The sequence below is a fragment of the Syngnathoides biaculeatus genome, chromosome 10, assembly GCF_019802595.1.
Source record: "Syngnathoides biaculeatus isolate LvHL_M chromosome 10, ASM1980259v1, whole genome shotgun sequence".
In the NCBI taxonomy this organism is placed as follows: Eukaryota; Metazoa; Chordata; class Actinopteri; order Syngnathiformes; family Syngnathidae; genus Syngnathoides; species Syngnathoides biaculeatus.
Window position 1 is genome coordinate 6,829,815 of NC_084649.1, and position 13,514 is coordinate 6,843,328.

The following is a 13,514-nucleotide window of genomic DNA, read 5'->3' on the forward strand; positions in this document are numbered from 1 at the left end:
GCCACGGCCGAACCACCTCTCTGTCCGATTCACAACCGCGGCTGAGATGAGCCACTGCGGCCCGGCGCCATCTCCACCGATCACGGCTTCGGCCGGGGTGGCACATCGACACATTAAACACCCCAGACTTACGGATTACGTCCCCCCCACCCAACTATAATTTTTTTCAGTAGCTGTATACAGACCCATCTGTCATTTGGAACCCACGAAGCTCTCGCCCTTTGCACCTTTGCAATCCATATTTCACGACGAACCGGGTCTTTTGGAAAAGTATCAAGAGCGAATTCATCCTCCTGAGCGTTCAAGCAATATCCAGCAATACAACGAGCTGGGTTTTTGGCTAACACGAAGGAACAACGAGCTGCCCTCCTTCAGGTAAAACTAATAGAAACACGCGAGGCCGCCTGAGTGCGCTTCTGCCCTGTACGTCACTTCCTCCCTCTTCTCAAAAACAAATCCCTTGAGAGGTGGTAGTTACAAAAAGCCATTTACATCAAAATCTTGTTTTGTGTTGAAAAAATGGATGGGTCCATATAGGCTGCCGTTTTTCATTAATAACATCCTAAAAATCATGCATTTCATGACAGTGGACCTTTAAAAAAGCTAGCATTGGCCAACAATTGTTAAAATTAGCTACACACTACAAGATGCTCTTTCTCTCTTTAAATTGTTTTCATTTAAGTGACAATTTCTCAAATGGCAATGCTGAAAAAAATGATGCTAAAACCTAAAGGTACAGCACCATCAAGTGGAATAGAATAGAATATTTGGGCGGGAGGCAGCATACTTTACATACTTTCCCAACTTTAATGTTTAAGATTAGCAAACAGATGTAAATATCAGAGATCAATATAATTGAAGTGAACTTAAGATTCAATATTTAAATGGTGAATTAATTTATCAAAGAGAAAAGCTATTCAGATACCAGGACCCGTGTTGAAAAAAACAATGGCTACCTAAATCTGATAACAGGATGGATTATTCTCAGCAACACCAGCCGAAGTCAACTGGCAATAAGTCTTTCACATCTATGTGGAGAACAAGTACACGCCTTCACAAAAAATATAAAAATAATAATATCCTCATTAATGAGAAAGGAAAAACACAATGCCGTCAACTGTTGATGTGTTTTGTATTTCCAACCAGTGTTTTGACATCATTCAATTCTTGCTCAAACAGGCCCGTGAGAAGTTGTGGATGGGTTTGGGTGAAGCAGCCCCTGTTCTTGTCCCTGTGTCCCAAGTGATGATGTGCATGAACTGCACCACTGACTTCAGCCTCACTCTTAGACGACACCACTGCAATGCCTGTGGCAAGGTTAGATTTCTCATAGTATAATTTCATATTAATCCCTTATGGACACTTTTGTCCGTGGGTGTGTCCAAACCTTTTTATTTCCCAAAGGCCACTTACACTGTACAGAACAATGAAGGACCATTTTGAAATTCTTCACTTTTAATTTATTTCACACACTTAAACCAATCCATATAGGTAAATATATGCTAAGCCAATACTGTATAAACAATATTATTCTTATACATATATTTATTAAAGGAAACAGCAAGGTGACAAAGCAAAAATCAAATCATGTGGTTTTGTATTATAATTTTGGGGAGGCCAGCAGCGCTGTGTTCAGGTCTGGACTGTAACAAAAAAAAAAATCAGCCCTGACATTTTTGGCTTAGGCACCTCAAAATTCGCAAACAACTGTCGACTAGTAATTTAGTGTATGCACGGTGCGTCTTCTTTAAAATAATATTTTTTATGACTATGGTAAACACAACTCCTGTTATTATTTTGGTATAGATGTTATTTATTAAGTATACAGTATATACACGGACTTCAGGCATGCTTATAACAAAATAAATAGGAGCACCATAATAATAATAATAATCACTTTTTTCTTTAGGCTTATTAGAAATTAGCAGTGTATCATTGTTATAGAAGTCTATAAAATAAAATCGTGGAAAGCAAATAAGTAAATTTTACTGAAGACAGGCGGCATGGTGGAGCAACTGGTTAGAGCGTCGGCCTCACAGTCCTGAGGACCAGTCTTCAATTCCCGGCCCTGTCCGTGTAGAGTTTGCATGTTATCCCCGTGCCTGCGTGGATTTCTCCGAGGGCTCCGGTTTCCTCCCACATCCCAAAAACATGCAACAACAATTGGACACTCTAAATTGCCCTTAGGTGTGATTGTGAGTGAGACTGTTGTCTGTCTCCATGTGCCCTGTGATTGGCTGGAAGCCAGTTCAGGGTATACCCTGCCTCCTGCCTGATGACAGCTGGGAATGTCTCCAGCAGTCCCACCCTTGTGAGGATAAGTGACTCAGAAAATGGATAGATAGATGGATGGATGGATGTGTTTTAGCTCCAGTGATTCTTTTTTTCTCTTTACTGAAATACTCTATAATGTATTTTCTGAATTTCCCTGACAAAGCAGTTCAAGTTTGAGGTTAAAAAAATGCTCCCCCATTTAAGAAACTATAATATGCATTTGTATCAAGCATAAACAGGGCTACTTTGTGGACTCAAGCAAAGCAACTATGTTTTAAAAGTATTCGGACACTGTCTTACTCTTAGAAAATTTGTATATGTTTTACCCAAAATAATTTCATGTATATATTTGATACATAAACACTGTTTGAATTGAAAGCTTGAACTCCTCATTTATTTCAATTATGTGAGTGCTTTTAAAACATGCATATCGACAGTAAGCAAACATATTGACATACTGGTGAATAGCTAAAATGCTATAACATAGCCTAAAATGAACACTTGCTCCTCATCCAACATTTTTCAGTACTGACCATTTGCCGTTCTGAATCACATCTCCACACTCAGAACCTAAGGAAGAACAATATGGACTTGGCTGATCTTGACACAGACTAGAAAGTGGTGCAAACAATTGCGATTCACGCTATTTGCTTCTGTAACTAAATTATCGTTAGCCGTATTTCATGGATAGCAATTTTGTGACTATTTCAAACAGTTGTGGGGCTTTTTTCTATATATATCTATTTTCTGACAGAATAAGTAAGAATCAGTTTTGTCTTTATGTTTTTTGTTTATGCTATCTACATGATATAAACAAAAAGACAGAAGGAGAAAGAATGGGGAGAAATATGAAACAGAAAGAAATTACAGAGGAGAGTGAGGGGGAGATGGCTAGCTAGACATCTTTATGAAACAATAAAATAATACAGGACAAAGGAAAGGCACTAAACATTATAAATGTGTATATAGGTAATTTTGGCAACTTCAAACTAAGTACGGTACTGTAGTCCAGTTGCCTCCAGGCAGTAGTTTTGACAACCCTGCTTTAGGTGAAGCTGTTTCTTTATACAATTTTACTACTGTTTGTTGCAATTATTCATTCATCTAATTTCAAATTGTTCATAATATGGGAATGCTCTTTGTATTCTGGCCCTGAAGGTAGTGTGCCGGGCTTGTTCCAGGAATAGATATCCACTCAAGTACCTCAAAGACAGGGTCGTCAAAGTGTGTGACCACTGCTATAAAGAGCTCAGGAAAAGAGGTGAAGCTTGCTTACTGTACTTACATATACTGTGGAGGTATCCTAGAAATACATTTGAATTTATTTCAAGTTAACAGTATATTAATTGTTTGATTATAGGTGGCAGTTTGTCAGGGGCCTCCAGCAACTCAAGTCCGCCAACTCACCGGGCCAGTCGTCCCCTCTCTGCTGTTTTCCAAAGTTTACAGACGCCAAGTCTTTGGAAAAGTAGGAAGAGTGCATCATCCATCAATCAGGTGTGTTACACTTGTGCAGATTATGTTGAAATTTAGTTATTCCTCTCCTATATTATTTGTCCACGTAGTCACAATGAGGTGGAAAATAGGGGCTTTCCCACCGCAGGAACTTCCCCGCTACCCTGATAACTTCAGTTGCCCCTGTGTCCTTACTTTGAAAAACTAGCAGGGTATGGAAGTTTGCCCCTGGATTATTTTTTTTACTCCTGGCAGCTACAGTCTTCCTCAAACTATAGTACGAGGAACTATTTGACGGGATGTGCTGTGGTGACGAACGCTGATCGGTTGACAGACCTCTGTAGGCGTTTACTTTTCCATTCACAGAGCCGCCATTATGCTGGGTTGCGTAAGGCTTTAATAAGAGGATTTAAATACATTGAAAAGCTTAATTTTTAATCACTGATCAAGCCTGGAGGTGCCTGACCTCGCCTCAGGGTGGCAGCAAGGTCTGCTTCTGCTGCCTGACTTGGTTCTGTGCAGGAGGGGCTAACCAAGCCCAAGTGGGCGCGTGCATCTTCCTCGGCTGGGCCAGACAAAGATCGGCGTGACGCTGGTCGGCGAGGACGCTCTGACGGTCCAATCCAGTTAGTCGCAGGGAAACATTAAATAAAAAACATTCTATTAACAAATCAGTATTTGTAATATACAGGCTGCGTTTTTTTTTGGCTCTCAAACCCATTTACAAATACCCAAATACATCACACTGCTGCATTTAAAAAACTAAGAGCTGACCATGAATTCATGTATTTTTAATTTTATTATTGAACCTTATGCAGGAAAAAAAAATGGAATGTCAACGTGGCTGAAGACAGCAGAGTAAGGCATAGCAATATAGAAACAAATTCATATAGAAACTGTACAAAGTGATATACTAACAAGGTGAATATTGCATGACATCGTACCGCATTGTGACTAAAAGTTCCTTAAAAAAACATGAGAGGATGTTCTCTAAATCTGGAGAACAAGTATGAACATAAAAAACAAATGTAGTTGCCTGAATACACAAACAATGGCAAAACTCATCTTTTTGAAAGGCAAAACTTATCTTTTTGAACAAATTAATATGTAAATAAATGTACAATCCTGCAGATGACTACAGATGTGATTTGTTATTAAATTTGTAGTTGAACTGTGTAAGACTTCAGGCTCATGTCCCGATTCAATTTTCCACCTGATAAATCATATCAATAGTCATATGCAAGCTTCTGTCCCATGATCCCTTTAAGTATGAGACCTCATCATTATCGAAGAAATAAATTGTAAGTTATTGTAATGTACTCACATACAATAAAAGATTGTCTGCAGACAGGTTGGCATTGCAAATGATAATAAATTTTCAATTGCCTCACCTGGATTAAGGGTTGGATTTAAAGGTATCGAAAATATTGGAATTTTTCATTAAGATACAAAGTAAGACACTGAAAGCTTCAAATGTCAGCATTTTAAATCCAGTAGGTGTCAGTAATTCTGAACAATGCATTGAGTATGAAACAACCTGAGCCAGAGGAACATTTAGGAGCCAGAACCAGGAACAGAAACCAGAAGCTAACAGTTGATGGGCTGGCCCTTCATATCCCAGCAGAATTTAGGTGAGGGGAAGGATACTTAAAAAAACAGGGATCACCTATGAAACCGCAGAGCATGTGTAAATCAAATTACCGTAACTCCTTGCAACTTCAATTGTAATCATTTAAACTACCCCCGAAAGCTGTGAAACTAATACATTTATCATTATTATGATGCTAAAAGTGTTAGAGAACATAATGACCGGGAATCAAACCCGGGCCACGGGGGTGAGAGCGCTGAATCCTAACCACCAGACCACCAGGGACTCAGTAAGTGTGTTTGAGTGGTACATTAAGACAACTAGTACATTTTACGGTTATTTTTTTTTTAAACACTATACAAAAATGTCAAAAAGAAAAGTGTACATATAATACTGAAATAATTCTGATCCAGTCTCTATTTTCTCACAATTGTATCTAAAGCTTGCTCACAATAATGAAGAATAATTTTCAGACCAATTAAGTGAGACTGGGTAATTTCCCACGGCCCATTCATTGTGTTTTGGGAATGACTGACCTACAGGATACTAGATCATAATCCTATAATAAAAATGTTGGCGTTCTGTTGACACTTGAACTATTTCGCATGTCTTCACAACAGCCAACTGCACTATTTTTAATTTTTTTTTTTTTACTTTGCCTGTGGATTAACAGTTGAATCTCGGGGTGGACGGGTCCACCATGAGCGGCATTTTACAGCGGCGTAAGAAGAGCAAGAGGAAATGGAAGCGGCTATGGTTCCTCCTCAAAGACAAGGTGCTCTACACCTTCACAGCCTGTGAGGTGAGGGGGCACAGAGTCTCCCACACCACAACATCCACTGTCCATCCACACACACACACAAATCTATGACCACTCATTAACAAACCCTTGTCTCGATCCATTAAATGCATTTGTTTCTGCATTTCAAGCTTTCCCTCTGGCCACTCTGACTTTTTAAGGGACTCTCGTTGCTCTCGCTGTTCTTTCTACAACCTGTTACTTGAATATGTTTTTATGTTGTTTCCACTCACGCCCTTGGACGTTCCTTCAGGATAAAGTGGCTTCCGAGAGTCTACCTCTGCAAGGCTTCACCGTCAAGATGACTGAGAGGCCGGAGGGAGATGACAGTAGCAACGTCTTCCATCTCTACCACAAGAAAACCCTGTACTACACCTTCAGGGCTGATGATCATCACACAGCACGCAGGTCAGCATCACTAATCTTCTTCTTCGTCTTTTTCATCTTGATACTGGAGATGGTTCTTTCCAAGTACTTGCGCTTTTTTCATGACCCGCCTAAAAAAATTTTAAATGCACTTTTTCACCAAAAAATCGGAATCAGCGTTACTCGCTAAATATATTCCAAGACACGTGGGAAATTTGCCATTTAAACAATTTTAAAAAACATTTGTCAATCTTTTTTTTTTTTTTTCCAGATGGGTGAACGCCATTGAGGAGGCTACAGTTTTATAGCACCAGCTCAGTATGAAACCAAAGGATCCTGACAATGGACAGTCAATGGAAGATAATGTAGTTATGTATCATTTTAGCACAGACGCTCCATCCATATCTAAATTACAACCTCCCTGTCGCATACATGTATCTCAACACATTGCTCACAGCTAATAGTCCCACCTGGTAAGGTGGTAAAAGGTGGGGAGGTCCAACATCTTGCTCAGCATGTGATCCAACACACAGCATTTCCTTTCTCAGTCTGCCAAGCCTGGACATGAGTGTCCACTCTTCAGAAGCAGCTAGTACAATGTAACGTTTCATTTTGTTCATATTTTGTTATATAAGAGCCAAAACGGTTTTCTCTCCATCCAGTAAACTTTCCACACGGATGATATTTTTCTACCTTTGAAAGTAAACACTGGGTTATGGATTCCATTGTGTTCTGGAGTCTGGTTCCAGGTATGAATGTACTGTGGTCTCTCTCATCCACATATACAAACACACATTGTTGGGGGGGGGGGGTGCCACTTTACCATTGTCAAGTAAAGTTTAATCTGAGTATATATAGTGAAGTATTACATCTGTAATAGTTCTGTAACAATGAACATACTTTGCATTTGTAGGTTTTGGAAATTAAATAAATTGTTTCTCAAGTGCCAGTTTATTTCCTCCGGTTACATTCAGTGCTATTTGCATTTAATGATTTTTGTGCCTGATATTGAATTATGATTGTTACAATGTTAGTCACTACTGTAGTACTCTTATGTCAGCTGAAGAAGTGTGCTTTTATACCTGCTTATATAGATTCCAAGTGTTTAGTATTTTTAAAGTGTTCAGTTATAGCCCAGGTAACTTGATTGTGCTCTTCTTTTAGTGCTCGATATTAGTGCTCTAAATATACTGGTGATCGAAATCTTTTTTGATTTATGTGACAAAAAATCCTGATTTTTAAAGATTCAAAATCTGAAGCTTCACACGTTCTCAGAGTTCAAGCGGAAATAATTTTCTTATATTGAAAAATATATATTTGTTAATGCAGTATTTAAAATAAAAATATCATGTGTATTTGTCACATACACTGGGTTTATGTACAGCCCTTTTAATTTTGGCAACAATTTATTATGTAGACGCACTGGAATGTAGTCGTAGGCAGACAGGATCATTCTAGCGCAATGTGAATCCAGAGCATTTGTTTAGTCAACACTTATACATTATCTATAAATCATGAAGTTTTAAAGGTTTATTCATCCCATCCAAAATCAATAGGTTTATTGATGAATATGTAATTGCTTAAAAAACATTCTACTGTGTCCTAAACTATTTATTATCTCTGAGTACAACTTCAAAGAACATTGGAGTCCACGTTAAGTGTTACCATGGCATCTCAAGCTAACGTTCTTTTCTGCTTTACAGACCTTAAGTGTTACATGAGATTGTACCTCTTGCATTTTGCATCCAGTGCATTGTAAATGTAAATGTTCGTGTATATAGATGCATATTAAAATACACTATCTGGAAAATATGCAATGCTCTTTATTTGTCTTTATGAACAAAGGTCCATATTTATACATATCCAAGAAAGGATATGGTTGGGGTACAATGTTGAGGCTTTTCACTTAGAAGTGAGTTACTAATTTAACAATGCACAATAGTAAATGACAGTGTTGGATTTATTTTCTAAGGTGGCCGTGAGTCACATATGTGCAAGTCTTAACTTTCCATTTTCAAGCCAGTCCCAATTTACAATGGCAAAAGAGGTTGCCAGGTTTACAGCACCGTTGTTGGTGGTTTGTAGCTGACGGGGGGTTGGATTCATATCTCATTTATCCAGCAGAGAGCAGCATACTCACAAAGTAGATTTTTAAAAAAGAAAACGTTGGGGGAATTACAAAATCATTTTGCACAATTTGCCCAAAGATAAATTTGAAATAGCGTATGAATGCTGCAAAGATATATTACGCATGTGATTTGTTTTTGCATATGTGCAGTTCCATCCTATAGAAATACTTGTTCGTGTCAGTCTGGTGCAATAAAAGACGATTCATGAGAAATGAATAATGGGTTTACTTCCATGTAACCAGGCTTCAGAACAGACTGCCTGCTAAATCGGATAGGAATCAGTCATGGACATAAATCTCTTGGTCCTTGTGAAAAACTTGTTTTGTAACTGCTGAATTACATTCTCGTGATATCAGCTCAAGACATTTTTAGCAATGAGTTGATGGAAATTTCCCTGACGCCATCTTGCATGAGCCCGTATCATGTCGATCAACAGATACAGTCACTTACCTGTCTTGTAAAACATCCATCATTATGTAAGATAAAGCAACATTTTGTGTCGCATCTTTGCCTATGTTAAATCGACTAAGTGCAGTTATTTAATCTAGTCATGGTAACGGGGACATGTAAAACTAAAATTGACTCTTTCATGACTTGTATGCAAATAGTTGGTTCTCTGGTGTGGCTGCACACATATCAAGTGTGAAATTGTGTTTGTGAGGAAGTCATCACTTGCACGGCACAGCCTTGAAGGGAGACCATGAAAACTGCTATTAAGATTTAAAGACATAGAAATATCACTGAACATTGGCCTTTTTACTTTTACAACATGTCCAATATTAATCACAGGGGATTAGCTACAAGACAGCACTTTCTGAACTGAAGATAATGTACTTAACTAAGCGCCTTTTGACACAGCAAAAGAGGCATTTATAATTAGCAGTGATACAAATCTGACAAGATAACGGTTTAGAAAGACATTGGAAATGTTTACAGCGAGCACTATGCCTGGATTTAAAGATTGAGAGTGAGTGATCAATTTCAATTTGGTGTGTGATCAAGATTGTGTATTGCATAGTCAGAAAGTAAACGTACATATCAAACAATAAGGAGATAGTGGCCCTAATTTTGTGATTCCAAGAGTGTCCTTGACCCAACAGGGCATTAGTTTGGTGGATCCTGCCCATGACGAGCATACATTTGATGAGTCTGTCTTTGACAATCGTGTGTAATTAATACACTTCAGTACAAGTCTAAAAACTGAACAAGCTGACCATGACAATTAAAAGTGGCCACTGACAGAGGCATAAAAACACCCTGACTGAGAACAAAGGCCAACGGCTTGGAGAGAGACACGAAGGCCTCACAGTCTACAATAATTCTACTTTGAATACACTCACTTCAAGGACATTGATACTTGCATTCTTCTAGCTCATTACTAAACAGAAAAAAAGACTGATTCGGCATGTACAGCAATTTGCTCCACAAGCAACTCCCTGCCTCCATCTTCAGTCCGTGTGTTTTCCTGTGGGGGTGGCGGTCAATGCCAGCAACCTAAATTGCAATATTTGTTCCTCTCGGCTGTACTTCTTCCAGTAGGCATATGTTTGTTTCTTTTTTTCTTTTTTGTCAAATATGATTTCAGCCTCTGCACTACCACGTCAGTCTAATCTGCCCAGGCCATCAGCAGTGCTAGGCGATATAATTTAAACTCTATTAGCAATTAGACCTTTCTTTTAAACCACTGATACTTCAAATTTATCCTCAAGGGATCTCTATGTTGTCAGAAGTTTCTGTCCTTTGATTTGTTGGTCCCAAAAAAAAAAAAAAAATTGTTATAGCCAACATTGACGAGAAAACTGGCTGTGGCAATTTGCAGACATTTAATAATCACTACCCTGTGGCTCCTGTCTTCTTTTCCCAATCTTTCACGCTTGTCTTTGGTTGAATCACTTTGACTATATGACTCAGTTGTGAGTTGAACGGGTGAATAATTAAATAGTTTCAAATGTACCTCTTAGAGGCCATTAGGTTGCAACAGCAGCACACTAGTCCTGTGTTGAAGTGACCCTGTAAGGGAAAGTTAGAGAATCTGTGAGGGGGACGCTTGATGACGTCTTACTCAGCCTTTACAATCAGCCAATCACCATTCACGCTTTAAGGTGAAAGGGCCCTTTCTTCCTCACCTGAGTAGACCATCAGTAACAGAGAACTAGTGTGGTCAGGAAGTTTCCAGACTGTTATCTCCAAATCTTGTTGTGCACTAGCCCCCCAAGCGCACCTGAGAAAAGTGACATTTCAAGAACTACTGCCCACTCTTTGTTCTCCTCCAGTGCTCCAGTTCTCAATGACATGAACACAAAAGATGTTTTAATGCAGATGGTAATTATTTATAACACCCATTTGGATTTTGTGCTGTATTGGATTACTGGTTTGATAGGTATGTGTTAAATGACTCACGCACGGTATGAATGAAGAATTGTGAATATTTCTGTTTACTGTAAGGCGCTGTAAAATATCTGTTAAATATTTGCATATAGTTTATCACGAGACCATTTAAGTGTCAAATAAACACCTCAAGTCCATCAGCAAATGTGCATTAAGCGAAGGAGATCGGGGACAAGCGACAAATGTAGTGTAAAGTTGGTGGAGGGAGTGGGTTGGTGGTACAATTCTGCCCTTATTCACTTATTCCCTCGACTTGAAAGAGAAGGTGTACAGACATCTAATAAAATGGACACAAAGTTAAAAGAATAATAAAAGAATAACAGGTGCACTCACTTACACTGAGTTGGGCTGATGATAAGGAGTACTGTCCAGCATTACACTTCTCGTACAGTCGTTAATACCTGCCTCTCAGCACAACTACAAAAATATCTCCTCCAATCTCTGACATGTGTGCCAAGGCTGTTGGAAAATTGTGTGGCATAAAGAACCAACTCTAGAGATTGTCAGTTTTGAGGTGAACAAACTGGTTTAACACAAAGATGGAATTACCGATGTCCCAACAGGTTATTTCTGTTGACAAGTGATGCGCAACATACGGGACATTTGAAAACAAGAAATAATTCTTTCCTCTGGCGTGGAGATGATGACAAAAGATCCTTGCTTGCAGATCCAGTTCCAGGAAACTCCAGGTTGTATTTTTTTATATGGAATTATTCAGAGGAGCTGGTTAAAAAGAAGTGATGAAAAGTGGTTAAAAGTGTGGCGTGGTTTTGAGATTACTTCACCAGTTAAGACTTTTGCCAGAGGTGAAAAATTGAGTATGCTTCCAAGTTCAAGTAACTTTATTGTCAGATATCATACAACATAGCTGAAATAGCATTCTTCTCAGACCTGCGGTGCTGTAATAAACTAAAGTACAATCTTGAGTGAGGGGAACTCCCCCCGCCCCCCTGCTATCTATCTATCTATCTATCTATCTATCTATCTATCTATCTATCTATCTATCTATCTATCTATCTATCTATCTATCTATCTATCTATCTATCTATCTATCTATCTATCTATCTTCTTCTTTTTCTTTCGGCTTGTCCCGTTAGGGGTTGCCACAGCGTGTCATCTTTTTCCATCTAAGCGTATCTCATGCATCTTCCTCTTTTACATCCACTGTCCTAATGTCTTCCCTCACAACATCCATCAACCTTTTCTTTAGTCTTCCTCTCGCTCTTTTGGCTGGCAGCTCCATCCTGAGCACCCTTCTACCAATATACTCACTCTCTCGCCTCTGCACATGTCCAAACCATCGAAGTCTGCTCTCTCGAACCTTGTCTCCAAAACATCCAACTTTGACTGTGACTCTAATGAGCTAATTTCTAATCCTATCCAACCTGCTCACTCCGAGTGAGAACCTCAACATCTTCATTTCTACCACTTAGAGTTCTGCTAGAGTTGAAGTCGTCCACCTTCGCTATCTCTTCTCCCTGGAGCTTCACTCTTGCTCCTCCGCCCCTTTCATTCATACACATATATTCTGTTTTACTTTGGCTAATCTTCCTTCCTCTCCTTTCCAGTGCGTGCCTCCATCTTTCTAACTGTTCCTCCACCTGTTCCCTGCTTTCACTGCCTATCACAATATCATCTGCGAACATCATGGTCCAAGGGGAATCCAGTCTAACCTCGTCTGTCAGCCTATCCATTACTACCACAAACGGGAAGGGGCTCAGCGCGGAACCCTGATGCAGTCCCACCTCCAACTTAAATTCTTCAGACACACCAACGGCACATCTCACCACTGTTCTGCTGCCCTCATACATGTCTTTGTCGTGATCCTGCCGCTTCAGCACGAGCTGTGGGGCTGCGCTGATTGGGAGGCACACACCTGTGCCTCATGCGGCCTGATCATCCCCCGTATATATAGGACCCAGTGACGACTGGTCCTCCGCCAGTTCGTTGAGCTTCATGTCCCGTTCCAGCACTCTCGTACTCCTGATTGATCCTGTGTGTACCGACCTTCGTCCGTTCTCCGACCAACCTTGCAAGCCTGACTCCTTGATCCTTCTGCCTGCGTGGATTGTTTCCCCGTGTACCGACTCCTGCCTGTCCGCTCATCTGTTGTCTTCGCCCGACGTCACAACTACCGCTGCCGCACCGGACTGCCTGCTCGATCCCCGACCTCTGCCTACAATAAACGTGTCTCTTCTTGAACTACCTTGCGTCTTCCGAGTTCCTGCATTTGGGTCCTACCTCTCGTTCCGATGGGACCTGACAGAACGAACTGGCCATCACAGGACCCAGCAGGAAAGACCCAGCGTCGCCGGGACCGACGCAAGGTAGACCGTCTGCCGGAGGACCAGGCCTGTACAATCCGGGTAGGCTCCCTGACGTCCTCCACTTCCGTGTCTTACGCTCTGCCGGCGAGGTATGAATACGTCCCAAACACGACCCGTCCGGCTCCTCATATTCTTCTGGACTCTGACTTTTTGGAATATGAGGAGGACCACGATTTGTTTGACCGGCT

The 13,514-nt window shown here is 40.2% G+C and overlaps 1 protein-coding gene across 3 annotated transcripts in view; it reads left to right on the top strand.

Annotated features, from left to right (window-relative positions):
• fgd5a (FYVE, RhoGEF and PH domain containing 5a) overlaps positions 1-7,713 on the top strand; it is a 44,755-nt gene extending 37,042 nt beyond the window's left edge. For 2 of the 3 annotated variants that reach the window (XM_061831295.1, XM_061831293.1), the window contains exons 16-21: positions 1,180-1,317; positions 3,433-3,535; positions 3,635-3,771; positions 5,991-6,119; positions 6,370-6,524; positions 6,754-7,713. In XM_061831295.1, coding sequence (XP_061687279.1) covers positions 1,180-1,317; positions 3,433-3,535; positions 3,635-3,771; positions 5,991-6,119; positions 6,370-6,524; positions 6,754-6,790 — 699 coding nt within the window. In that variant the 3' untranslated portion in view covers positions 6,791-7,713. The remainder of the gene's footprint in view (positions 1-1,179; positions 1,318-3,432; positions 3,536-3,634; positions 3,772-5,990; positions 6,120-6,369; positions 6,525-6,753) is intronic. The other variant, XM_061831294.1, reaches the window with a different exon arrangement.
• The last annotated feature ends 5,801 nt before the right edge of the window (positions 7,714-13,514 follow it).